Source organism: Anolis sagrei, chromosome 6 (assembly GCF_037176765.1).
Source record: "Anolis sagrei isolate rAnoSag1 chromosome 6, rAnoSag1.mat, whole genome shotgun sequence".
Taxonomy (NCBI): domain Eukaryota; kingdom Metazoa; phylum Chordata; class Lepidosauria; order Squamata; family Dactyloidae; genus Anolis; species Anolis sagrei.
In genome coordinates this window covers 61,767,879-61,795,049 of record NC_090026.1, presented here as the reverse complement: position 1 = coordinate 61,795,049, position 27,171 = coordinate 61,767,879, and the positions used below count along the sequence as shown (strand labels likewise).

Genomic DNA, 27,171 nt, shown 5'->3' with positions numbered 1-27,171 from the left:
ATGTACTGCTCTCGAGCCAGGCATCGTCCCCCATTCTGTATCTTTGCATTTCGTTTTTTCTGCCTAAGTGGAGTATCTTGCATTTGTCCCTGTTGAAATATTGTGTTTTCCGATTTATTTGTCGTGTCAGAGCAACCAGCCCATTATATTACATTTCTAACAGAACAAAGCAAACAAACAGACAAATACAAAACCTGTGAGTTTGGTAGTTGGTGAAATGTCCTTTGACCAGTAACTCGCCACTTGGAGTGCTTCCGGTATTGCTGCAAGAAGGTCCTCCATGGTGCATGTAGCAGGGCTCAGGTTGCATTGCAGGAGGTGGTCAGTGGCCTGCTCATCTCCACACTCGCATGTCGTGGATTCCACTTTGTAGCCCCATTTCTGAAGGTTGGCTCTGCATCTCGTGGTGCCAGAGCGCAGTCTGTTCAGTGCCTTCCAAGTCGCCCAGTCTTCTGTGTGCCCAGGAGGGAGTGTCTCATTTGGTATCAGCCATTGATTGAGGTTCTGGGTTTGAGCCTGCCACTTTTGGACTCTCACTTGCTGATGTGTTCCAGCGAGTGTCTGTGTAGATCTTAGAAAACTATTTCTTGATTTAAGTCGTTGACATGTTGGCTGGAGATGTCACTGTCTTGGTCCTTTCACTATTGGCTGCTACTTCCCGGCAGATGTCAGGTGGTGCAATACTGGCTAAACAGTGTGATTTCTGTAGTGGTGTAGGGTGCAGACACCCTGTGATAATGAGGCACGTCTCATTCAGAGCCACATCCACTGTTTTAGTGTGGTGAGATGTGTTCCACACTGGGCATGCGTACTCAGCAGCAGAATAGCATAGCGCAAGGGCAGATGTCTTCACTGTGTCTGGTTGTCATCCCCAGGTGGAGAGTAACTCCCACGTAGTGTTTTCTGATGGTCTTTGGCGACCGCTCTGACGACCCCCTCAGGGGTCCCGACCCCCAGGTTAGAAAGATGCACGAGGGTTCGTTCCTTTTTGACAGAGAACCCAACTTCCGAAGGGCCAACCAGAGCTTGCTATGATTGGCGCATGCGCCGTTTGCTCTTGAACTGGCCCAGCTGGCTGGACGAGCGCATGCGCACTAAGTCTCGGGTCCTGCATTGTTGTGGTCCCAGGCCGTGCGGCGCAGGCGCGTTGCGAAGCTGTCTGTCAGAGGCTTCCGGGGGCGGTATCGCTCCCTCAGGTGAGACGGGTCCAGGGAAGTCAGCGGGGTGAGTCGCGTGCTTCTCTAAACAAATAAACAGAGAAACAGGGGGAAGGGAGGGGCTGCTAGAAATGATATTGAGGGCCCCGTGCTTTTTCCTCACGCCTGAGGGGTTTGTTTGTTTTTACCCCCAAAGCCAAGCTGCCCGCTCTTCAGCACGTTGAGGCAAAACTGTTTCCTTAAGGCCTGAGAGAGGCCCTCTTCTCGTGGGCCTCAGGCAAGGAGCCCGCAGGGTGGGGGGTGGGGGAAGGGCTGTTGTGCGAGTTCCTTCCTCCGAAATGTCGCCCCACCCAGTTGTTCACCAGGGCTGGCTCTGCTTCACGTCGAGGAGGGCCCTGAGGGGGTTTAGAATATCCCAGGTGAAAGAGATGCGTGGGAGCGTCGCACCCGAGGCTTGCCGTGGGCTCACTTTCCTGCTCGGAAATAGGATCCCTGCATCATGAAGCCTCCTGAATAAAAGGGCTCCCGCTCCAGAGGCTCCTGCATTGGCGGCGCTGTGTCACTGGAAGGGAGGGGCGGCCTTACTTCCGGCTCATGGGATTCTGGGAGTTGTAGTTTTGTGAGGCATTGTGAGCCTCTGTGAGAGAACTCTGTGCCAGGATCTTGTAGCCTTGAGTCAGTTGTGGCAGTATTTATTTGTCGTGTCATGACAATCAGTCAAATTTATTTATTTGTCGTGTCAGGACCAAGGTAGAGACATCTCCAGCTCATCCCCTGTTTGGCTATCAGCCAGCACGTCAACGACTTAAATCAAGACATAGTTTTCTTAGATCTACAGAGACACTCGCTGGAACACCTCAGCAAGCGAGAGTCCAAAAGTGGCAGGCCCAAACTCAGCACCTCAATCCATGGGTGATACCAAATGAGAGACTCCCCCCTGGGCACACAGAAGACTGGGCGACTTGGTAGGTGCTGAACAGACTGTGCTCCGGCACCACGAGATGCAGAGCCAATCTTAAGAAATGGGGCTACAGGGCGGAATGTCAAAGGACATTTAACTAACTACCAAATTTGCAAAATCTGTGTGTTTGTTTTGTTCTGTTAGAAATGTAATACAATGGTATGGTTGCTGATGACACAATAAATAAATAAAACCAGTCTAATTATATTACATTTCTAACAGAACAAAGCAAACAAACAGACAAAATACAAAATTTGTGAGTTTGGTAGTTGATTAAATGTCCTTTGACCAGTATCTGGCCACTTGGAGTGCTTCTGGTGTTGCTGCAAGAAGGTCCTCCATTGTGCATGTGGCAGGGCTCAGGTTGCATTGCAGCAGGTGGTCTGTAGTTTGCTCTTCTCCACACTCGCATGTCGAGGATTCCACTTTGTAGCCCCATTTCTGAAGGTTGGCTCTGCATCTTTTGGTGCCAGAGCACAGTCTGTTCAGCACCTTCCAAGTCGCCCAGTTTTTTGTGTGCCCAGGGGGGAGTCTCTCATTTGGTATCATCCATTGGTTGAGGTTCTGGGTTTGAGCCTGCCACTTTTGGACTCTCACTTGCTGAGGTGTTCCAGCGAGTGTCTCTGTAGATCTTAGAAAACTATGTCTAGATTTAAGTCGTTGACGTGCTGGCTGATACCCAAACAGGGGAAGAGCTGGAGAGGTCTCTGCCTTGCTCCTTTCACTATTGGCTGCTACTTCCCGGCGGATGTCAGGTGATGCAATACCTGCTAAGCAGTGTAATTTCCCCAGTGGTGTAGGGCGCAGACACCCCGTGATAATGCAGCATGTCTCATTAAGAGCCACATCCACTGTTTTAGTGTGGTGAGATGTGTTCCACACTGGGCATGCATACTCAGCAGCAGAATAACACAGCGCAAGGGCAGATGTCTTCACAGTTGTGGCGATGTTGAAGTGCTATAATTCAGCAGCGGGGTTATATATAGCAACAGGAGGTGAACGGCGACCTTGCCTTTCTATAGATCCCAAAAGAAGAGGCCAGAGGAAATAAATAGAGGAAGCGGAGGCCCCATCTACACTGCCCCATTAAATCCAGATTATATGTTTTGAACTGGATTATATGGCAATGTAGACTCAAACAATCCAATTCAAAGCAGAGAATGTGGATTATCGGATTTGATAATCTGGATTGTATGGCAGTGTAGGCGGGGCAAGAGAGGAGCGATTTGGGAACCTGTTTTTGTCTTGTCAGAGGTAATGAGTTTGATGTGATCAGTTTCATAAATAATTTAATAATAAGACTGACTTAGACAATAGTCCAAAGATAATTCATGAATGGGTTACTATAGTGTGTGCTCCTGCTGCATGTCTCAATGGAGTCATGGCTCGCAATTCATATAATTAATATTGTTGATAATTTGGGGTCCAGTTTCTCAATAACACCCCAACCCAGACAAAGCTTCCAATAAAGCCCTGAACGGTTTGGGACCAGCCTACCTGCGTGACCGCATTTCCATTTACGAACCCACACGTTCACTTGGATCATCTGGAGAGGCCCTGCTCGTGATCCCACCGGCGTCGCAAGCGCGCTTGGTGGGGACGCGGGACAGGGCCTTTTCCGTGGTGGCCCCCCCAACTCTGGAACACCCTCCCCAAAGACCTTAGACAGGCCCCTACATTGGCTGTCTTCAGAAAGAACTTGAAGACCTGGCTTTTCCGATGCGCCTTCCCAGATTAGGAAATCTCCACTACCAAGTCCCATAAGCACTTTATCAGAACCAATGATTGCTGCACATCACACATCGCACTTGCCCTAGAAGCCCTTTATACACCTCCTGTCACATCAGCACTTTTAATCTTTGTACCCACCTTCTGGCCCGGCCCAGTTTTATTATGTTTTAGTGTATTGTGCCTGTGGTTTACTTTGCTTTTCTGTTTTTAATTGTTTGATTTGCTTAGATTGTATTGTTATGTTGTGTGTTGAGGCCTTGGCCTGTGTAAGCCGCATCGAATCCTTCGGGAGATGCTAGCGGGGTACAAATAAAGTTTAATAATAATAATAATAATAAACGTAGTTCAAGTTCTGCATCTTCTCAATACATATAAACGGGCTGAAACGCAGGAGTCCTTGCTGGCTGTTTCCATGGGGCACATTGCCTACACAGGAGTTACAGAGAGCCTCCAGAATCAATAAATCAGGAAGTCATAGTCTAGTGAAGCTGATTATGCTCATCACTCATCTCCAATCAAAGCATGCTTTCTGTCAGTATGTATGGTGAACCTGTCAATCTGAGGACATTAATGTTTGTGTGGATATTTTCAAGTTACTTATTAACTTTTGGTGAATTTCATGGGATTTTGTTTTGCCAGTTTCCTTCTCAGAAATATAGCCTAAGGCATCTGGTATTTATTGGTGTCTTTATTCAGTTATAATCTGTCTTGCTTCTTTGTCACTAACCTTATTATGTAATTATCAATGCTTATAATAAAACTATAATAATAAAACTTTATTTATACCCCACCACCATCTCCCCAAGGGGACTCGGAGCGGCTTACATGAGGCCAAGCCCGACAACACATCAATAAAACAAAAACAATAAGCAAAAACAATACAATTAATATAACTCACATGTAAACAGTAACACATAAGGATTTAAAAACTTATGGCCGGGCCAAATGTAATAATTTAAAATTTAAAAACTATATGCTGGGCATGAACAGAGGAAGGATGTATCTGATAGGAGGGTTTTAAAAGAAATGAAGGGAGAACAACCCAACGAGTAGTTAAAGTGCTTCTGAGGACATTTTGCTGGGGATTATTTCCTTGTTCAGCGAAGGCACACTGGAACAGCCACGTTTTCAGGCTCTTCCTAAAGACTGTCAATGTGGGGGCATGCCTGATATCCTTAGGAAGTGAGTTCCAGAGTTGGGGGCCACCACAGAGAAAGCCCTCTCCCTCGTCCCCACCAATCGCACCTGTGAAGGGGGCAGGAGCAAGAGCAGGGCCTCTCCAGATGATCGAAGAGATCGCATGGGTTCGTACACAGAAATGAAGTCATGCAGGTAGGTGGATCCCAAACCGTTCAGGGCTTTGTAGGTAAGAACCTGCACCTTGAATTCGGATCAGAAAATGAACGGCAGCCAATGGAGCTCCTTAAACAGGGGGGTTGACCGCTCCCTGTAAGTTGCTCCAGTTAGTAACCTGACTGCCGCCCGTTGTATCAATTGAAATTTCCGGGCCGTCTTCAAGGGCAGCCCCACGTAGAGTGCATTACAGTAATCCAATCTGGAGGTGACTAAGGAATGGACCACCCTGGCCAGATCTGACTTCATGAGGTATGGTCGCAGCTGGCGCACAAGTCTTAATTGTGCAAAGACCCTCCCAGCCACCACCGACGCCTAGGCTTCAAGCGTTAGGGATGAGTCCAGGAGGACACCCAAGCTGCGGACCTGTGACTTTAGGGGGAGTGCAACCCCATCCAGCACAGGTTGTCACCCTATATCCCGATCCGGCTTACGATCAACCAGGAGGACCTCTGTCTTGTCAGGATTGATCCTCGGCATATTCATCCTCATCCTATGCTCTATTTTGTGCCTAAATTATCTTTGTTACTAACCGAATGGCTCTGTTGCATCTATTCAGTTTAAGTGATTTCTACAGGAAAATGATAGTCTAAATATAGTCTAAATATTTTATTATTCCCTTCTTGCAGTGTTCCTTAAATATGTATATATCTACACTCTAAGACCCTATTCTAAGATGGAGGAGACGGGTAGAGAGGCGGTTGCAACTGCTGTGCAGAGGGTGGCTGGAATGCTTCAGCGACCAGATCAACTGGATAAAGTGGAACAATATCGCCGGAGAGAAGCACGTAAGAAGGCGTCAGTGGAAGCCAGACTGAAGGTATTAAATCTTAATGCCAAGCCTGTATTCAGTAATAAATGAACCTTTTTAGTTGAACACATTTTAAGGCCTTTGTATCGTAATTCTAGTTCTAAATTGCCAGGAAACAATAGATGTTAGGCACCTGAACGGGCACAATAATTAAGCAGTATAGAAATGGCATGTTATCCTATGCTGTCATTCGTTCAGATTTACCACTGTCTTTGAGATGGAAGACTGACAGTAGGGAATTAATCAAATGCAGTAAGCAAAAAATCGAAAAAGCATTTTGAAGATAATTGTGGACATAAACCAGACAGGAAATATATCCTAGTAACATTCTTGATATTGGCACTAGGATTTTGTTCATACTTGGTTTATGTAAATACGAAAATTATTTCAAGATTAATTTTTATTTTACTGCTTTTGTTCTTTGCTTCATAAGTCCTAATAAATGTATTGCCCAACTGTGAATTTTGTCTTGTTAGTGTGTCCCCTTAGCCCATGGGCCATCATCACTATCTTTATCTTTTTTATTGTTCCTCTGTCATTCCTGATATGCCTAATTCCTACATTTCATGGTACACTTTGGGAAAGAAGATTACATTTTAACTCAGTTGCAAACATTAGTCTATTGAAATCAAAATACACATATGGCATATATATACATATATATTTTAGTTTTACATTTTACCTTTACAGAAATGCTCTTTATTTTGAAATATAGAAACAACCTAAAAGTATATTACTATTAATATTACTATGATCACTATTCCATTGACATATTTATTTATACATTCCTTTTATATCCACCAAAAGCCCAAAATAATTTGCAATTCGTGTAATTTTGTTTACAAAATTAAACCTAAACTATTTTAGAAATCCAACACAAACTGGAATAGTATAGTTTTGGCTGCTCAGTGGAATTGCAACAAGAATGCGGAGAGAATCCATAACAGGATAGGGTTCTGTGCACTGTTTTGTGCTCAGAAACCTAGGTGCATTTACACTGTAGAATTAAAGCAATTTGATCCCACTTTAACTGCCATGGTTTAATACTATGGAATGATGTGAGTTGCAGTTTTATAAATTCTTAAGCCTTCTCTGTCCAAAAGTGTCAGTGTCTCAGTAAACTATAAATCTCAAGATTCTGTGGTATTGAGCAAAGGCAGTTAAAGCAGTGTCAAATTGCTTTAATTCTACAGTGTGGATGTACTCCCAGTTTCTTGGGATGGAATGGTGGGACAAGGAATTTCTAGTTCTGAGCAGGTTTGTACAAAGGAGGCCGTTTTTCACACTTTCTGGCCCCAGTCTATTTGTTGTGGTGTCTCTTTTTTCAAGCAACAATAATTTAATTAAATATTTTTAAAATTCTATGTTATGTTTTTTGCCCATATAGAGTGAGCTTATTCGTAAGTTTATCTTTTTCAGGCAGCAATCCAGTCACAGTTAGATGGCGTTCGAACTGGCTTAAGCCAATTGCACAATGCACTGAATGATGTAAAAGATATTCAGCGTTCTTTGGTAGATGTCAATCAAGACTGGCGGCAAAGTATCAACACTATTGAAAATCTCAAGGATGTCAAGGATGCTGTAGTTCAACATAGTCAACTGGCAGCTGCTGTAGAAAACTTAAAAAATATTTTTTCAGGTATCAGTTTCCAATATATGTCCTTTATTTGAGGGAATAACAATGTATTAATATTATATGGTGAAATTGTGCGCTGTTACTACATTACATTCAGTTGGATATTTTGTAACTAGCTAGAGGTATGATATAATGCTGCTTTTCTTTGTTTTTTTCCCTCAGTACCAGAGATAGTTCAGGAAACCCAAGACCTGATTGAACAGGGACACTTTCTACAAGCCCATCGGAAGCTGATGGACTTAGAGTGCTCTCGAGATGATCTGATGTATGAACAATACCGTATGGACAGCAAGAACACACATGATATGAATCTAATTGACAATTATTTTGGAGATATGCAGAAGCTTTCTGAGGAGCTAGCCAAGCAGCTCTGGATAGTCATTCAGAGAGCTCTGGTCACAGTTCGGCGGGATCCAACCTTGCTGGTTTCCGTGATTAGAATAATTGAGAGGGAAGAGAAAATAGATAGGCGCATGCTTGATAGGAAGAAGCAAACTGGGTTCATTCCCCCTGGAAGACCTAAAAAGTGGAAGGAGAAGATGTTTATTGTGTTGGATCGAACTGTTACAACTAGGATTGAAGGCACTCAAGCAGACAACCGAGAATCTGAAAAAATGTGGCTTGTACGGCATCTGGAAATAGTTCGCAAATATGTCCTTGATGATCTGCTGGTGGCGAAGAATCTTCTGGATCAGTGTTTCCCACCACATTATGACATTTTCAAGAAGTTACTCAACATGTACCATCAGGCATTGTCTGTACGGATGCAGGACCTGGCCTCTGAAGATCTGGAAGCAAATGAAATTGTTAGTCTTCTGACGTGGGTTTTAAATACTTATAAAAGGTAACATTATTTTAATGGTAAATCATTATTAAGGAAGGAATTCATGTTTTAAAACCCAGGGGTCTCGACCTTTGATCTTCCAGCTGTATTATACTTCGGCTCCCAGAAGCTTACATCAGCATGGCCAATAATAACAGATTCTGTAGGTGAATAACTGATCTGTAGAAGCAGAGGTTTTGGGGTCATAGAATAGAATCAGAGTTGGAAGAGACCACAAGGACCATCCAGTTTAACCCCCTGCCATGCAGGAAAAGCATAAAGCACTCCTGACAGATGGCCATGCAGCCTCTGTGTATTTAAAAAATATTTTTTATTATTTTAATCATGGTTCATTACATTTGTTATACATTGGTTGTTTTAAAGCAGATACATATTATTCAGTAAACCTCTGTTTAAAAACCTTCAAAGGAGGAGCTTCCACCACACTCTGAGGCAGTGAGTTCCACTGTTGAACAGCTCTTATGGTCAGGAGGTGCTTCCAAATATTCATGTTCAATTTCTTTTCCCATAATTTGAACTAATTTCTCTGAGTTCTAGTCTCTAGGTCAACAGAAAACAGCCTGCTCTTTCTTATGGCATCCCTTCAAATATTTAAACATGGATATCATGACTCTCAGCTTTCTTTTCTTCAAGCTTAATATACTCAGCTTCCTAAGCCACTCCAGATAGGGCTTGTTTTTTTCCCCCTCTACATCTGGCCTCTGCAAGCCCTTGGTTTTTATGTTCATATTCTTTTTCACTACAATATCACAAGAGCTCTAGAACAGTGAAAATAACTTGGGATAAAGAGGATAGAAGGAAAGTAATTTACAACACATACATTTCTCTAGTGGTTGACAGCACATTTTTAAACGCTCCTTCTTCCTTATGACATCCTTTCAAACCAAGACATGGTTATCAAATCTCTTTACCTTCTCTTTTACAGGCTAAACATATGCTGCTTTTTAAGCCGTTCCTCGTAAAGCATGTTTTCCAGACCTTTGATAATTTTAGTTCCCCTCCTCTGGACAAGTTCCCACCTGTCAATAGCCCTCTTAAACTGATTTAAAATAATGCAGATTAGAATATAGTATTTAACTGTGGATTGTATATTTATATGTAAACAAATTGGAGCAGGTTCAGAGATTGGCAACAAGGATGAAAAGAGGTATGGAGAATAAAACACATGAGGAAAAGTTGAAGGAACCAGGTGTCTTACAGATTCTTCAATTGTCTTGCAGATGATTTTATTGTCCAAAGAGTGAAGGCAACAAGGGGATCAGGTATTTTGTATCTGATCCTAATCAACAGTGATGACTTGGTAAATGTGGTGAAAGTGGTAGGATCATTAGGTGTGAATGACCATGTTCTCCTGGAGTTTGTTATACCACCGAAAGGGGAAGCAAAGCATAGTCAGTCACACATTTTAGACTTCAAGAGAAATGTTGGGAAAAAGTGTGATCCCACACACAAATAACTACATATGAGTTTTTCTTCACTTGCTATCTTTCTGTTCTCTCTTCAACACAGTGTAGAAATGATGGGAAATCCAGAACTTGCACCAGAAGTAGATGTGAATACCCTACAACCTCTACTTTCCCAAGAAGTGGTGGATGAACTCCTTAGCACATACATGTCAACTCTTACAGTAAGTTGCAACAATAATTTGTTTACTCATTCAAACAGGAATTGAATGCTGAGTCTTTTTCCTCTACCCAGATCAGATTTTATTTTGCATGTTGTAACTGAGTTGTTCAAAAAGTACCCCATTGTGCAGGCCACTGCAAACTTTGTAAACCTTCTATGGTAATGGATAGCTGTGACTCTAAAGCTTTTTGGAATATTTGTAAAATGTTTATTTTAAAAGTTAAACTGAAGTAGTTGACATCCCATGCTCTCCTCAAGAATTATAGAATCACTAGCCATCCCCTGCCATGCGTTGCTGTGGCCCAGTCTGGTGATCTCGAAAATAAAGTAATGAGAAAGGGTTGGTTTCTAATATATGTAATTTTTATGCTTGTGGGGAAACAGTATTTCTTCTTGTTTCTTTGTCATTGTTGATGTAGTTTGCCTACTCTGGAACATGCAACATATAATTGTCCTTCTTTAGGGGTCCCTTTCAAATCTAGGATACTATATCTCTCTCTGTGTGTGAATCATATAGATCTATCTATATCTATGGCTTTGGATGGCTCTTTGTCAGGAGGGCTTTGATTATGTTTTCTTGCCCTGGTGAAGGGAGTTGGACTGGATAGCCTTAAGGCAGCATTTCTGTTGGTCATGGGAGTTGTCTGTGGGAAGTTTGGCCCAATTCTCTCATTGGTGTGGTTCGGAATGCTCTTTGATTGTAGGTGAACTATAAATCCCAGTAACTACAACTCCCAAATGTCAAGGTCTATTTCCCCCAAACCCCATCTGTATTCATATTTGGACACATGGAATATTCATGCCAAGTTTGGTCCAGATCCATCATTATTTGAGTCCACAGTGCTCTCTGGATGTAGGTGAACTACAACTCCCAAACTCAAAGTCAATGCCCACCAAACACTTCCAGTATTTTTTGTTGGTCATGGGAGTTCTGTGTGCCAAGTTTGGTTCAATTCCATCGTTGATAGAGTTCAGAATGCTCTTTAATTGTAGCTGAACTATAATTCCCATCAACTACAACTCCCAAATGACAAAATCATAATTTTTGAGTGATGGTCACTCCTTGTGTTGTGAGACGTTTTGTTGCCAAATTTGGTGTGATTTCATTCATTGGTTCTTTTGTTTTTAAGGTACACAGAGCATTTTTATATATATAGACTAGCCCTGTGTCATTCCTTTTCTTTCTGAAAATATATGTTTAAAATGGTTTTTAATGTTACTGTCCCACCTCTGTGGATCGTTCCTCCTGGGAGCGGTATCATCCACTTAGTTTAGCTATTTCATCCCCCCACCCCACCCCCACCCCCCCAGCTAATATTTCTGTGGCAAGGCAAAAAGCAGTTAAAGCAACGGGAAAATATGTGAGAAGACATTGCTTTTCAGGTACTTTTAAATTTCCATGCACAATGCAGGTTGATTGCATATAAAAATATTGCCTCGGAAGAGTAGTTTAGGGACTCTGGCGCCCCAGGACAAGAAGTAGAAAAACTACTTTATGTTTCCCCTACTTTAGCCCATGAGGAACTGCTTTTTTAAAAAGATAGTTAATGACTGTTTGGTGCTGTCGATGTGTGCCCATGAACAAGTGTGCACATGTACGATTCTGCACTTCCCTGTCATAAAAAGAGAATAAGGATGAACGGCTGCAGCAGTTTTGTCAGCCAAAAGTAAAGGTCAAACTCCTCTCTATCTCATCATATGAAAGCATCTCGAGTTGTCATTTCTATGTTCAGTGTTTTCCCTTCCTTCTTCTATATCAGAGGCAGGGAGGGTGGTGTCAAGCACTCCTGATCGACTGGCAGTGCAAATCAGAATTGATTTGTACCTGAGACTTTTCTCACATTCCTGGCACTGATAGGGCTTCTTTCCTCTGTGAATGACTCCATACCCTATGAGACTTCTCTTTCCTTACTGACTCAGTCCATTTATATATCTTCCCTCTCTGGAAACACCCTTTGTTGGGTAATTTCAAAAAGGAAAAAGCATTTAAAATGCAAATTAGCAATGACAACTACAGCAGCAGTTTTAGCAGATCAAAGCTTTTTGAGCTTAACAGTTGCGCAAATAAGCTCAAGCAATTACAGAGGTAGAGCCAAGCTTTACAAGTTTCAAAAGATTTTATTGAAAGAACTACATTTTTATATAGGAAAACTAGCGGTCCCCAGCCACGCGTTGCTGTGGCCCAGTCTGGTGATCTGGAAAATAAAGTAATGAGAAAGTGTTGGTTTCTAATATATATAATGTCTTTCTGCTTGTGGATCAAGATTATTTCTTGCTGTTTCTTTGCCAGTGTTGATGTCTGGTTTGCCTACTCTGGAACATACAACATATAATTGTCCTTCTTTAGGGGTCCCTTTCAAATCTTTGATACTGCATCTGTCATAAACATATATGTGTGTGAATGGCTGGATGGCCCTTTTTCAGGAGGGCTTTGATTATTTTTTCTTGCTCTGGTGAAGGGAGTTGGATTGGATGGTCTTAAGGCAGCATTTCTCATACTGAGGTTTGGGACCCCTGGGGGTGTTGCGAGGAGGTGTCAGAAGGGTTTCCAAAGACCACCAGAAAACACAGTATTTTCTGTTGGTCATGAGGGTTCTGTGTGGGAAGTTCGCCCCAATTCTGTCATTGGTGGGCTTCAGAATGCTCCTTGATTGTAGGTGAACTATAAATCCCAGTAACTACAACTCCCAAATGTCAAGGTCTGTTTCCGCCAAACTCCATCTGTGTTTATATTTGGGCATATTGAGTATTTGTGCCAAGTTTGGTCCAGATCCATCATTGTTTGATGCTCTCTAGATGTAGGTGAACCACAACTCCAAAACTGAAGGTCAATGCCCACCAAACCCTTCTAGTATTTTTTGTTGGTCAGGGGAGTCCTGTGTGCCAAGTTTGGTTCGATTCCATCATTGGTGGAGTCCAGAATGCTCTTTAATTATAGGTGAACTATAAATCCCAGCAATTACAACTCCCAGATGACAAAATCATAATTTTTTGAGTGATGGTCACTCCTTGCATTGTGAGACATTTTGTTGCCAAAAGTGGTGTGATTTCGTTAATTGGTTCTTTAGGGTACTCATTATGCACAGAGCATTTTTATATATATAGATTAGGGCCTAGCTATCTAACTAATCTCTCTGGAGACATGTTAGTGACAGACTCTCTCTGTTATCACATGAGAAAAACAAAATGCTTGCTATGTGGCCAGGAACTTTGAATAAAAAGAAGCCTATCCCTAAGAAGCATCAGTCTAACAAACAGAAAGAGGAGGAGAGAAAGGCAGATACAGAGGACAATGAGGAAAAGTCTTTCTGTGCCAGCTAACTCTATGGCCTCTTTATTTCCTTGATGAGGACTACAAACTTGTGCAAGATGTGGTTGAGTTCCAGTACCCTTAGTAAAGAATGCAATTTCAAAGTATAAACTTTTTTTTTTTTAAAAAAAAAGAACTGAGCTAATTTTGCCTTTTTAAAAAACTTCATTTTTATGTAGTCCAACATCATTGGCTGGCTACGAAAAGCATTGGAGACAGATAAAAAAGACTGGCTAAAAGAAAATGAGCCAGAGGCAGATCAAGATGGATACTATCAAACTACCCTTCCTGCTATTGTATTTCAGGTATGGCAGTTAATTAACAATTGGATGGGAATAGTTTAGAAATCAGTGAAATAATGGATGAATATACCTTTCTGGAATGTATCCGTTCTATGGACTGAATTGGTTGATTTAAAAATATATTGTTATGGGTTTCTTTGGCCACCATTCTAACACTGTGATACATATTTTTCAATTAACATACATAGATCTCTGCTGTTGAAATGTTCCCAAATTCTCTATTTTGGCCCTTTGTTCTGGTAAGATGTGGGATCTAGCACACCAGCATAATCCTAGTAGCACCAGAATAGCTATTATTGCACTTTGTTGTGGATTTGCCCTTCCAGCAAAGTTCAGCAGTTCCCACCATAGCAACATACATGTTAGTCCAAGCCATTATGTTCAAGTGACATCAGAAAGTGAATGTAACAACTTGTAGAAGGGGATGTTTATTGACTGCAGTATTGACTTCTGTTTACTGATGTGTAATAACTTAGTGTATTATTGTGTTAATTGCTTTTAAATGGTTCGCATGATGCTAGCATTGAATTTTTGCTGCTGCTGTTGTTAACCACGTTGAGTCGCCTAAGGGCTGAGAAACAGCGGTATACAAATAAAGTAAATAAATAAAAATATTTGTTAATTGTTTATTTTCAGATGTTTGAACAGAATCTTCAAGTGGCTACTCAGATAAGTGAAGATTTAAAAATGAAAGTATTGCATTTGTGTCTTCAACAAATGAGTTCCTTCCTCAGCAGGTAAAAATTATATTTTACTTCCTCACTCTATGTTTCTCATGTTAGTTTGAGGAATGTTTTCTTTCCAGATATGTTACCAAACATCTACAATCTCTTACATGTTGCTGTTCACTTTAGCTGTTCACTTCCCTAAAGGTCAGACATGGGCCACTGCCTCTCAATGTGAATAGAAAAGTAGTACCCGAGTTTTTGCCTTTCTATGCACTTCAACCACTCAGAAATAAGTAAAGAGCTTATTGTATTCCAAACTTTTCATGTTGGTGACAGGCATGCATCCTTTTGTGACACGGTAATTCAGTTTTATTATCAAACTAGAGCATAAACAACCCCTTTATCAGAATTTCATGCTCTCTCTCTCTCTATATATATATATTAGCCATTTTAGTGGTAATTACTGCAACTCAATCAATAAATAATGCAAATTATAAAAGTGCCTACACTTGAACAGCACCAGCACTCAACTGCTTTTGTGATAAAACCTCTCTGGAGGTTTTTATTAGAGGCTGGATGCTATCGCAACCTAATTATCATTCAACCTGAATTTCCTATATTATATTACTATTCAGATTTTGTAAGTCAAACTGAATTATTTCTGATCTTGTTAGATTGCTCTCTTCTAATGATATTTCCTATGCTGTTACACATTTTCATCCACCTTGTTGAACCAATTACTCTTTAATCAGCCTGTATTTTGGCCTCTCCCCCCCCCCCCCCTTAGTTCTTTTGTTGCTTGATGCTTGTCTATTATTGTTATGTTTGTTTTAATCTTTTAAATTGTATTTTGTTATTACTCTGCTTTTAATTATATGTTTCCTGGGCTTGGCTCCATGGAAGCTGCCCCGAGTCCCTTTGGGGAGATGGAGGCAGGGTAGAAAAATAAAGTTCTTCTTCTGCTTTGATTGTGTCGTCCTTCCTGGCTGAAGGAGGGTGGACTAGGTGCCCCTTGGGGATCGCTTCCAGTAGACTCTCCTTCTCTGGAGGTTTTTGTACTGAGGCTGAATGGCTTTCTGTTGGGAGGGCTTTGTGTCTTCTTGCCAGTCTCTTCCAACTCTAGTAAACAATAGGCTGCTTCAGAGTCCAATGAAGTCTCCTTTTCTGTAACTTTTTGAACTGAGGCTGGATGGCTGTCTTTTGGGAGTGTTTCAATTGTGTTTTCCTGCCTGGCAGAAGGAGGTTGGACTGAATGGCCTTTAGATGTCCCTTCTCATTTTGTGTCCCGACTTGACCCCAATTCACTACGTTTTCTTCTCCTTCCTCCTCCTTCTTCCCCCACTGTGGCTGGGGCCAGTGTTTGGACTGATGCCCTCGGGCAAGGCAAACAGTCGAGGAGGACGAGGAGAAGGATGGCGGCAGGGCCTCAGGTTTGGGGTCATCTGAATGGCTACTACCAGATGGCAGGGCCTCAGGGTTGGGGTCACCTGAATGGCTACTACCGGTTGCTTCTGCTGCCTCCTACTACTCCTCTTCCTTCTCCAAGGATTTAGTTCAAGTGTCTTCTGGACAGCCTTTTTCGGGGGGGGGGGGGGATTTTTAATGTGGCACTCCTGTGAGCTACGGGCGCCACACTAGTGTGTCAAAACACACTATTTGGATATTTGCTCTATTTTCTTAATAGATGGTTTGGGAAAGTTCCTATGTTATACACCCCAGCTGCTCACTCTTATTTCTTTCTCTCTTGGCTTTGCGTAGTTAGAGACTAACCATACATCCCCTTTAGTTGCTCCCCCCCAATGTTTGTCCTTATAGTACATTTCTCTCCTCCTGCCTGAAGCCCTGTTTCTTCGACCCTGTTTTTATATGAGTTTCTCCCTCACAAATAATCTGCTCCACTCTTATCTCACCATGAATTTTTAGCATTTTATCTTGTACACATGGCCTGCTCACTGTCATTGTGATTGTGAATGATTTCTTATTGTTTTATTTTATATTGTTTATTGTATTCCAATGTTTTATTTACTTTGTGTTGCTTGTTTTGTGTGCTGATTTTATTTTATTGTAATGTACTGTTGGGCTTACCCTCATGTAAGCCGACCCGAGTCCCTGTTGGGGAGATGGTGGTAGTGTATAAATAAAGATTATTATTATTATTATTATTATTATTATTATTATTATTATTATTGCAAATGCATAAATAGAGAATTCCAAGACAGCCTCTGATGATTTTGTGAAGGTGAATTAGAGAGTTTTTTGCTTGTCTCTGAGTGATTTTCCTACTCTAAACATAGCATGTGCTGTTAAGACATTGGTGACCAGATTATTGGATTATGCAGCAATGCAAATTTGTTGATTGCATAGTATCAATATATGTTAGCAACACTTAATACATATTGGAACTTCAACTGACCCCCCCCCCCTTTTTTTACTAGATTCTTTAAAATATAAATGCAAAGGAAAGGAGAAGGAAGATCTTCCTTTTGAATGATAAATGAAAAGTATTTGTCCTTCCAAACTTTGATAATGATAATTCCCCTTAATTTATACAGGTACAAAGAAGAAGCACATTCATATAAAGAAGAACATCTTAGAAATCGTCAGTATCATCCATGCTATGTTCAGTACATGGTTGCCATCATCAACAATTGTCAAACATTTAAGTAAGTTTTGCAATCAGACTTTCATGTAGTGTAAATGAATATATACTGTAAGTGCATAAACTTATACTTGGATTTATATTTAAAAAGTTAATGTTGAATGGAACAATTGGAGGACAATAATGACTTAATTCAACAATTAATTCAGTATCTGTGTGTAAAGTTGTGATGAAGCAGGCGTCATGCTATATTTCTTTGTCCAATCACACACTATACAAGGAGATGCAGATGAAAAAATGTGTTGTGGAGTTAGGGCTTACTTCTTTTTCAAGTGTAATGTTTTCCATTTGATCCTCACAATCCTCAGTTAAAATTTTCTTATATAACTGAAGAGTATGCATTATAAGAAGCAATTGAGAAGACAGAGTCTTCCATTTCTATAAGCACTGGAAACAAGCAAAGTGATACATGTGTACACTGTGTTGTTATGTGTCAACATTGCAATGTGCATTTTGGATGCCTCTTCTAATTGTGGTTAAAAAATTATAAGGATTGCTGCAGTACTTATACTTCAGATTTTACTGCTGCAAATTGTCTACACCTTGTGCACTTGCTGAGATGCTGAAGGATGTTTTCTTGTTCGTTGAAGGGAATCAATCATCAGTTTGAAAAAGAAATACTTGACTCCTATGATGGAAGAAATCATGGCAAGCAGTCATGCATGCATTGATGCAGTTCTAGATGATGTTGCCAAAGAAGGATGTACCAGCTTGCTTGAAGAAGTCTTCATGGATTTGGAGGTTACATTTTCTTTCTTTCAAAACCCCTTTCCAAAATTTATTTATTTTATTTATTGTGTCAGGAGCAAACCACACAGTTTTATTGCATTTTTAACAAACAAACAAACAATCTTGGTAGTTGATTAAATGTTCTTTGACCAGTAGCTGGCCACTTGGAGTGCCTCTGGTGTTGCTGCAAGAAGGTCCTCCGTTGTGCATGTGGCAGGGCTCAGGTTGCATTGCAGCAGGTGGTCTGTAGTTTGCTTTTCTCCACACTCGCATGTCGTGGATTCCACTTTGTAGCTCCATTTCTTAAGGTTGGCTCTGCATCTCGTGGTGCCAGAGCGCAGTCTGTTTAGTGCCTTCCAAGTCGCCCAGTCCTCTATGTGCCCAGGGGGGAGTCTCTCATTTGGTATCAGCCATTGGTTGAGGTTCTGGGTTTGAGCCTGCCACTTCTGGACTCTCGCTTGCTGGGGTGTTCCAGCGAGTGTCTCTGTAGATCTTAGAAAACTATTTCTTGATTTAAGTCATTGACGTGCTGGCTGATACCCAAACAGGGGATGAGCTGGAGATGTCACTGCCTTGGTCCTTTCACTATAGGTTGCTACTTCCCAGCGGATGTCAGGTGGTGCAATACCGGCTAAACAGTGTAATTTCTCCAGTGGTGTAGGGTGCAGACACCCCGTGATAATGTGGCATGTCTCATTAAGAGCCACATCCACTGTTTTAGCGTGGTGAGATGTGTTCCACACTGGGCATGCATACTCAGCAGCAGAGTAGCAAGGCGCAAGGGCAGATGTCTTCACTGTGTCTAATAGGTAGAAAGAGTAACTATTTATCCATACTAGTAAACAGATGCAAATGCCTTTATCTTAGATTTATATTTATAGCTATCTAACCGATATCAGTGTGCATTTTCGTAATAGCAGTAAACTGTCTTGGGTTTCTATTGTGGGGTCTGTAGGATGGTGTAGTAAATTGAACTATAAAACAATTAAGAATAATTGGCATATTTTATTCTTACAACTCAATTCTACCACTTTATTCCACCTATGAATGTCATTCTAAATGGCATAACGTTTGAACATCTTGAATTGTCAAAACAAAGATTCAGGAGTGAAATCCTACACTGACAGAATTCTTCACTGGCAGGGGTTGGACTAAATGACCCTTGGGATCCCTTTTAATTTTATGATTTTATGAAATCGGTTTCTCAGTAGTATGTTATATAATATTAAAGATCCTAATACAAGCAGTGGAAACAAGTTTTTGTTTGTTTTTTGTTTGTTTTTTTGTCGTGTCAGGAGTGACTTGAGAAACTGCAAGTCGCTTCTGGTGTGAGAGAATTGGCCGTCTGCAAGGACGTTGCCCAGGGGATGCCTGGATGATTTGATGTTTTTAATCATCCTTGTGGGAGGCTTCTCTCATGTCCCCGCATGAGGAGCTAGAGCTGATAGAGGGAGCTCATCCGCCTCTCCTTGGATTCGAATCTGCGACCTGTCGGTCTTCAGTCCTGCTGGCACAGGGGTTTAACTCAATGCACCACCGGAGGCTCCGGTGGATTAGTGGTAAAGCTTCAGTGGAGACGCCTGTTCCCAATGATAATACTTTCAGGGGTGAATTTCCCTTCCAAGAGATAGATTTCTCTCACTTCATGTTTTCTCACCCCCGTTCTTAACTATGAGTCGTTTGTAAGTTGGATGTTTGTAATTCAGATACTGCCTGTATATTCAAAACTATTCCATGTGTATGTGCGCTCTTTCTCTTTTAGCCTCATCTCAGTGAACTGATGACAAGGAAATGGCTTGCAGGATCCAATGCTGTGGATACAATCTGTGTAACAGTGGAGGATTATTTCAATGATTTTGCAAGAATAAAGAAGCCTTATAAAAAGGTACTGTATTTGCAAAGTCTGACTTAAAATACTTAAGCACTGTAGTCTAATGAGATGAAATCTTGCTTTAAAGACCTTTTGTTGTCCTCTTATCTTTATAATTGCTAAATATAACAACTAAAAACAACAACTTTGGAACAATATGATCTCATACTAGGGGTGGGCAACATTGGTGGGCCTCAGGGCCAGATTTTCCCTTTGGTGTTTGCTACAGCTATACAGACCCATAAATGCACAAAATGAAAACCTGATTAGGCAATCACATGTGATTTCGATGGGGTCAGATTTCAGAGTAGTTTGAGGAAAGCATGTCTACTCAGTGAAAATAACAATCACTCCTGGATGCTCACAGGAGCAACCCAAAAATATTTTGGGCTGAGCCAAAATGTATTTTAGTATGTATGAGTACTTAAGGGAGGTCTAGGGGACCACAAACAGCCACATGTAGCCTGTGAATCATACTATGCTTGCCTCTGGCGTAAATGAATCTTTTTCTAGAAACCATGGAGGTAAATCTTTTTAAATAGCAGCATTCTCCCTTAGTTTTTTTTCTTCACCTTCATCGGTATTTTAAATTTGTAACTACCTAATTATTAACATAAAGTGTGTCTTTTTCACTTGAAATCAATCACAAAGACTGGGTTGTTGTAGATTTTTCCGGGCTATATGGCCATGTTTTAGAGGCATTTTCTCTTGACGTTTCACCTGCATCTATGGCAAGCATCCTCAGAGGTAGTGAGGTCTGTTGGAAGTAGGAAAATGGGTTTATATATCTGTGGAATGTGGATGCTTGCCATAGATGCAGGTGAAACGTCAGGAGAAAATGCTTCTAGAACATGGCCATATAGCCCGGAAAAACCTACAACAACCCAGTGATTCCAGCCATGAAAGCCTTCGACAATACAATCACAAAGACGTTTTAAATGTGTGATTTTATATTGTTGATGCATTAAAATGGGTTTGTATTTTATTTTATTTTATTTTGCTGTGTTCTGTTGTATATTGTTTACTGTATTGCTGGGCTTGGCCCCATGTAAGCCGTCCCAAGTCCCCTTGGACAGATGGTGGCGGAGTATAAATAAAGTTTGTTTGTTTGTTTATTTATTTATTTTATTATTATTATTATTATTATTATTATTATTATTATTATTATTATTATAGATCTTCATTGTTATGTAGCTTGTTAGAATGGGAGCTATTGCGAATTCATTGGCTTCCCGAGTTTGGATAATCATAATAGGAGCCACATATTTGCATGTACCTTCTTCAATCTGTCCTTTCTACTACAGGCAATCAAACGAGAAACTGTTCAATCAACTATAGTTTTAAAGTTCATTTTAATTGAAAATGCTATAATGGGAATTGCAACCCAACAGCCCTTGTGGCTCTGAGGTTGGGAAAGGTTAAAGGACATTTTCAAGTCAGATGTCATATCCACAAGCCTTGTATCTAAATTCAAACTCCACTATTCTGACTAAACAGAACCAACTGCAGCCTTCCAGATGTTACACTATCACAGCTCCCATCATCTCTAGTCATGATGTCTAATGATGAGGAATACAGAAGTTTTAGTCCAGCATCTGTCACATAAAGTGACATGGCAGGGCAGATTCGGCCTAGGGTTTGACACATATGAACACAGTAAAATAAATTAAAATAAAATACAAACCCATTTTAATGCATCAACAATATAAAATCACACATTTAAAATGTCTTTGTGATTGATTTCAAGTGATTGATTACTTCCCTGGATCTAGTGTCTAGATCCAGGGAACTAATGCTACCCCTCTATTCCGCCTTGGTTAGACCACACCTAGAATATTGTGTCCAATTCCGGGCACCACAATTGAAGAGAGATGTTGACAAGCTGAAATGTGACCAGAGGAGGGCGACTAAAATGATCAAGGGTCTGGAGAATAAGCCCTATGAGGAGCGGCTTAAGGAGCTGGGCATGTTTAGCCTGAAGAAGAGAAGGCTGAGAGGAGATATGATAGCCATGTATAAATATGTGAGAGGAAGTCACAGGGAGGGGGGAGCAAGCTTGTTTTCTGCTGCCCTGGAAACTAGGATGTGGAACAATGGCTTCAAACTACAAGAGAGGAGATTCCATCTGAACATGAGGAAGAACTTCCTGACTGTGAGAGCCATTCAGCAGTGGAACTCTCTGTGTGGTGGAGGCTCCTTCTTTGGAAGTTTTTAAACAGAGGCTAGATGGCCAGGGGTGCTTTGAATGCAATATTCCTGTTTCTTAGCAGGGGGTTGGACTAGATGGCCCATGAGGTCTCTTCCAACTCTATGATTCTATGGTTCTAGTGTGTAGCACACACTAGTGTGTATCCTAGCTGTCCCTGTTCCATTCATCTCAATGTGTCTGCTTTCCTTAAAATGGGAGAGCTGGGCAGCTTAGCTTAACATAGCACATGGCAGTATTCTCTTTATAAAATATCTCTTCTGTATTTTGCTAGAAACCTTAAAGGAGAAATATTTATTTCTTTGGGGGAAAGGTTCCCTTTCTCAGATACCATATCCATAAGTCAGTGGTTCTCAATCTGTGGGTCCCCAGGTGTTTTGGCCTACAACTCCCAGAAATCCCAGCCAGTTTACCAGCTATTATGATTTCTGGGAGTTGAAGGCCAAAACATCTGAGAACCCATAGGTTGAGAACCACTGCTGTTAGTGCCGTGGAATAAGAAAAACCACAATTATGAGGTGTAAATGCTACCAGCTGTTCCCAAAGTATATAGGAGGAAGTAGAGCAGGCACACTAATAATCAGCCCAGGTTATAGATTAACAGTTGCTCAATGTTATTATGTGGCATAGCTGTCATCTGAAAATATTTAGTAAACTAATAAAAGTCTCTACACCAGAAGTTATTTCCTCTTAACATAGTTTGTACACTATGGAAGTTATTTTTAGAATTTAGCCTCTTGTTAAATATTAAATGGAACGGCAGCAAATATTAGATGCAAATGTACTTTCTCCAAAATGTCCACTCTAATTTTTCCCCAGAAAATGACTATTGAGTGCCATCGTAGGGTTGTTGTGGAGTATATCAAGGCTATCATGTCAAAACGCATTACATTCAAGAATGCAGAAGAAAGAAGAGAAGGTGCTGAAAGGATGAATAGGGAAGCCGAACAGTTCAGATTTCTGTTTAAGAAGCTTACTGCTGTAAGTATATGTCAAATGAAAAGATGATCGTGTAATTATAAACTGGCATTCTGATACTTCCTTCTCCCGTACCATGTTAGTGTTGTCTAATATGTCCCACATTCAGTAGTATCTCATAGTATGCATCCCAAAAAGCAAAATAAAAAATAAACACAGAATATGATTTTTTGCCATTTTCTTCCTAATGTGCTAATTTTGATCTGAAAGGGATGACACTTTCATCAATGATGTTTTTAATAGGGGTCTGGGGAGGACACGGAAGGACTTTGTGATGTCATTGAAGCTATTGCAGAGGTTTTCAAGTTGACGGACCCTTCACTACTTTATCTAGAAGTCTCAACTTTAGTTAGCAAACACCCAGATATCAGGTAATACTTTTCATTATTATAGCTAAAATTGTTGACATTTTATTTGAATATCACAAAGCCTTGAGAAAATTTTGTGTGGTTGTTTTATAGCAAGCATTTTTTCCTCAACATTTTAATCTATTATGTGCAAGAGATAAAGTCAAAGCCAAGGTCTGAACAAAGAAAGGGTATAGTTCCAATTTACCGTATATACTCGAGTATAAGCCGACCCGAATATAAGTCGAGGCGCCTAATTTTACCACAAAAAAAACTGAGAAAACGGATTGACTTCAGTATAAGCCAAGGGTGGGAAATGCAGCTGCTACGGGTAAATTGCAAAATAAAAATAGATACCAATTAAATTACATTAATTGAGGAATCAGTAGGTTATATATTTTTGAATATTTACAAAAATGGTAATTTAAGATAAGACTGTCCAACTCTGATTAAATGATTATTTACCTTCTTCAATGTAAATGTGCTTACATATCCTTCCAATAATAATAAAGAGAGCAACATAACAAATAATAATAACAATAATAATAAAAAGAGTAAAATAATGAATGTAGCAATAACAATTATACAGTAAAAGAATAAATGTATAATAATAGAGTAAAATTATAAATGTAATAATAATAAATAGAATAAAATAATAAATGAAATAATAATAATAATAATAATAATAATAATAATAACAGAGTAAAATAATATATAACCTTGACTTGAGTATAAGCCGAGGGGAACTTTTTTAGCCTAAAAAAATGTCTGAAAAACTAGGCTTATACTTGAGTATATACAGTATATGAATGTTACGGTGTGCACATTGTGCAGGTCAGTGTAACTATGGTCTTGTTAAACAGCAATAATAATAATAATAATAATAAAACTTTATTTATACCCCACCACTATCTCTCCAAGGGGACTTGGGATGGCTTCATGAGGCCCAGCGATACAGTAAAACAATAACACAAGAACACAATAGAAAATAAGAAAATATAAAATAATATAAACAACCTAAAGACTTTTTAAGAGGTTCTTTGAGTAGATTTTGCTTATGTGAGATGTCTTTGGGTAGCATCACACCTTATAAAGAAAACACATAGCTTCCAGTGTCTTAATGTATATTTCCTGCTTCTTTATTTTCAGTAAAATAATGTAAAATTTTAACATCATTTTGTAATGCAGTGTAGATTTTATTAAATTAAAATCTGGAGATCGTGAATGCAAACCTGCCCTTTGTAGGTTCCCATATATACATATCATCTACTGTGGTGCATAATCTCCTGGCAGTATTTGCCTTGTCTAGACTACTCATCTGGATTTACAAATAACTATCAAGGATTTCATGCCTTTGAGATACAAAAAAATAATATGTGCTAATTACAGCACACTATTGAAATAGGCAAAATTGTGGTTTTATCCCACACAAAGTGACCTGAAATCGTAAAATGATAGGATCATTGAGTTGGAAGAGACCTTGTGGGCCATCCAGTACAACCTCCTGCCAAAAAGCAGGAGAATTGTATTCAAACACCCCCGATAGATGGCCAAAACATTACTTTCCAAACAGAAATGATACTAAAAAAACCCTTTATTATTTGAACACTTTCTGACCCCAGTCCTGAAGCACCAGATGATGTCATGATGTGAAGCAACATGGTGCAGGGGCTTAACTGTAGACTTCTAACTGTAAGAGAATGTGAATTGATCCCCTGCTTGCCCATGGAAATTCTCTTTAGATGACTTTAGATGAAATCATTTTATCTCAACTTCAAAGAAAGATGGTGGCAAACCCCCTCTAAACAAAGCTTGCAAAGAAAGCCTTGGGGCAGATTCCCCTTGGAGTTGCCATAAGTCAGAAATAACAAATGATAACAGAGATAGAAAAGAAGGAATGTGATATACCTAAGCAGGCATACAGAGTAACTGTAGATTCCCTTACTGACTTCATAGAATTATACGTTATCCCAATTTTAGGGGAAATATACAGTAAAATAAAATTAAGAACAGGGCTTTGTTCTTACCTACAAAGCCCTGAACGGTTTGGGACCCGCCTATCTACGTGACTGCATTTCTGTGTATGAACCCACATGATCTCTTCGATCATCCGGAGAGGCCCTGCTCGTGCTCCCGCCTCCCTTGCAGGCGCGATTGGTGGGGACGAGGGAGAGGGCCTACTCGGTGGTGGCCTCCCGACTCTGGAACTCACTTCCAAAGGATATCAGGCATGCCCAAACATTGGCAGTCTTTAAGAGGAGCCTGAAAACGTGGCTATTCCAGTGTGCCTTCCCGGAATAAAGGAACAACTCCCAGGAAAATGTCCTTACAAATGCACTTTAACCATTGGGTTGCGTTGGACTGTACCCCTCACTTTTTAAAACCCTCACTTTAAAAAAAAAAAAAGCCTCCTACAAGACATATCCTATCTTGCCATACCCAGCATTATTTTTTAAATTTTAAATCATTACATCTGGCATGGCCATAAGTTTTTAAATCCTGTGTGTTATTGTTATATGTGATTTATATTATTTTTTATTGCTTTGTATTGTTATTGCTTTTTTGTTGTGGCGTGTTGTTGGGCTTGGCCTCATGCAAGCCGCTCAGAGTCCCTTGGGGAGATGGTGGCGGGGTATAAATAAAGTTTTATTATAACAGTGTTGGTATTGTAAATATATCCCTATGTTGTTTGTTTCCAATCAGTGCAATCAGAAACATTAGTCTATTTTTGATTGTCTATAAAATAAATTGGCAGTGAAATATTTTGTACAGAATGCGACTCTTGCTGAATATACTCACGTAGAAGTTGACCTCGTGTATGTTGAGGGCAGGTTTTGGGCCCAAAATTATGAATTTATTTATTTATTTATTTATTTATTATTCAAACTTGTATGCCGTCACTCCCCTGGGGCTCAGAGCAACTTACAAGAACAGGCTAAAATTTAACACAATTTAAAACAATTTAAAAACAACAATATCAAAGATCAAAGGCCTGTCGACGTGAATAGATCAAGAACTATTCTGTGGAGAGGGGAGAACACCAGTGCTAGCTCAGTTGCCCCTAGCGACTGCCACCATTTGTCCGCTCAGGCATTCATAAAGTCCAAAAGTGGTGTAATAGTGGAGAGAGTGGGGAGGGTTGGTGCTACTTTTAGGCTTCCTGACTAAGCTCTTGCCTTTCGCCATTCTACTCAGAGAAGGGTATGGTTCCTTTTTTTATAAGAGTCAAGGTTCAGTATTTGCATTGACTCATGAATGTCAGCTCAATTTTGGGGGGTTGATTTTTTGATAAAAAATCTAGACTTATACATAAGTATATAGGGTATGTTGCCAACTGTTTTTCTATTATCAGTTTTTTTGTACTAATGCTGTACTTTTATTGGCAGGGATGACCACATTGCAGCTTTGTTGACAACACGGGGAGATGCCAGCAGAGAGATGAAGCAAACCATCATTGAGACTCTGGACAAAGGTTCAAGCCAGCCAAATCCAAACTATGTGCCAATTTTTAAAGAAATTACAGTTCCGTCTCTAACTGTGCCAAAGCTTCTTAAATAGTAATATTTAAATGTGTACTTTGTGTGTATGTGTAGAATTAACACCTTGGGGACATTTGTAACTATGCACTTAGACCGTGTGAAAATTTCTTGTTGGGCTTTTGGTTTTTCTGTTTCATTGCAGCAAGAGCTAGGAGTAGCCAGGTTGGTCATTTGAAGAACATGCAATGTTCTGATGACCACAGTGCTTTGTCCTGGCATCATTTTCACAATTATTTATCTTGGATTTGTATATGCATTCTGATATATAATTGTATAGGTGTTAGAAAAGGTAATGATAAATTAACCACTAAATTGGGAAAATGAAAAGTAATGTGGCATTTTTGAGGCACATCAGTTAGTGGGGGTTCTTTCCCATTCAATTGACTGTCATGTGATTTGAAGAGAGATGCCTAAAGGATTGCTAAATAAAGAAATAATAACTGA

At 40.2% G+C, this 27,171-nt stretch overlaps 1 protein-coding gene across 2 annotated transcripts; it reads left to right on the top strand.

Annotated features, from left to right (window-relative positions):
- Window positions 1-1,092: 1,092 nt before the first annotated feature.
- Window positions 1,093-27,171, top strand: EXOC3 (exocyst complex component 3). Of its 2 annotated transcripts, none has more exons than XM_067470152.1 (13): window positions 1,093-1,196; window positions 5,832-6,022; window positions 7,433-7,652; window positions 7,812-8,493; window positions 10,003-10,120; window positions 13,609-13,734; window positions 14,368-14,468; window positions 16,952-17,062; window positions 17,649-17,799; window positions 19,550-19,672; window positions 22,683-22,844; window positions 23,085-23,212; window positions 26,575-27,171. In XM_067470152.1, exons 2-13 carry the CDS (start codon window positions 5,879-5,881, stop codon window positions 26,744-26,746), a joined length of 2,238 nt encoding a protein of 745 aa, XP_067326253.1. In that variant the 5' UTR covers window positions 1,093-1,196; window positions 5,832-5,878; the 3' UTR covers window positions 26,747-27,171. The 2 variants fall into 2 exon arrangements, with proteins under 2 accessions (XP_067326253.1, XP_067326254.1); XM_067470153.1 differs by having other exon boundaries at window positions 1,125-1,224.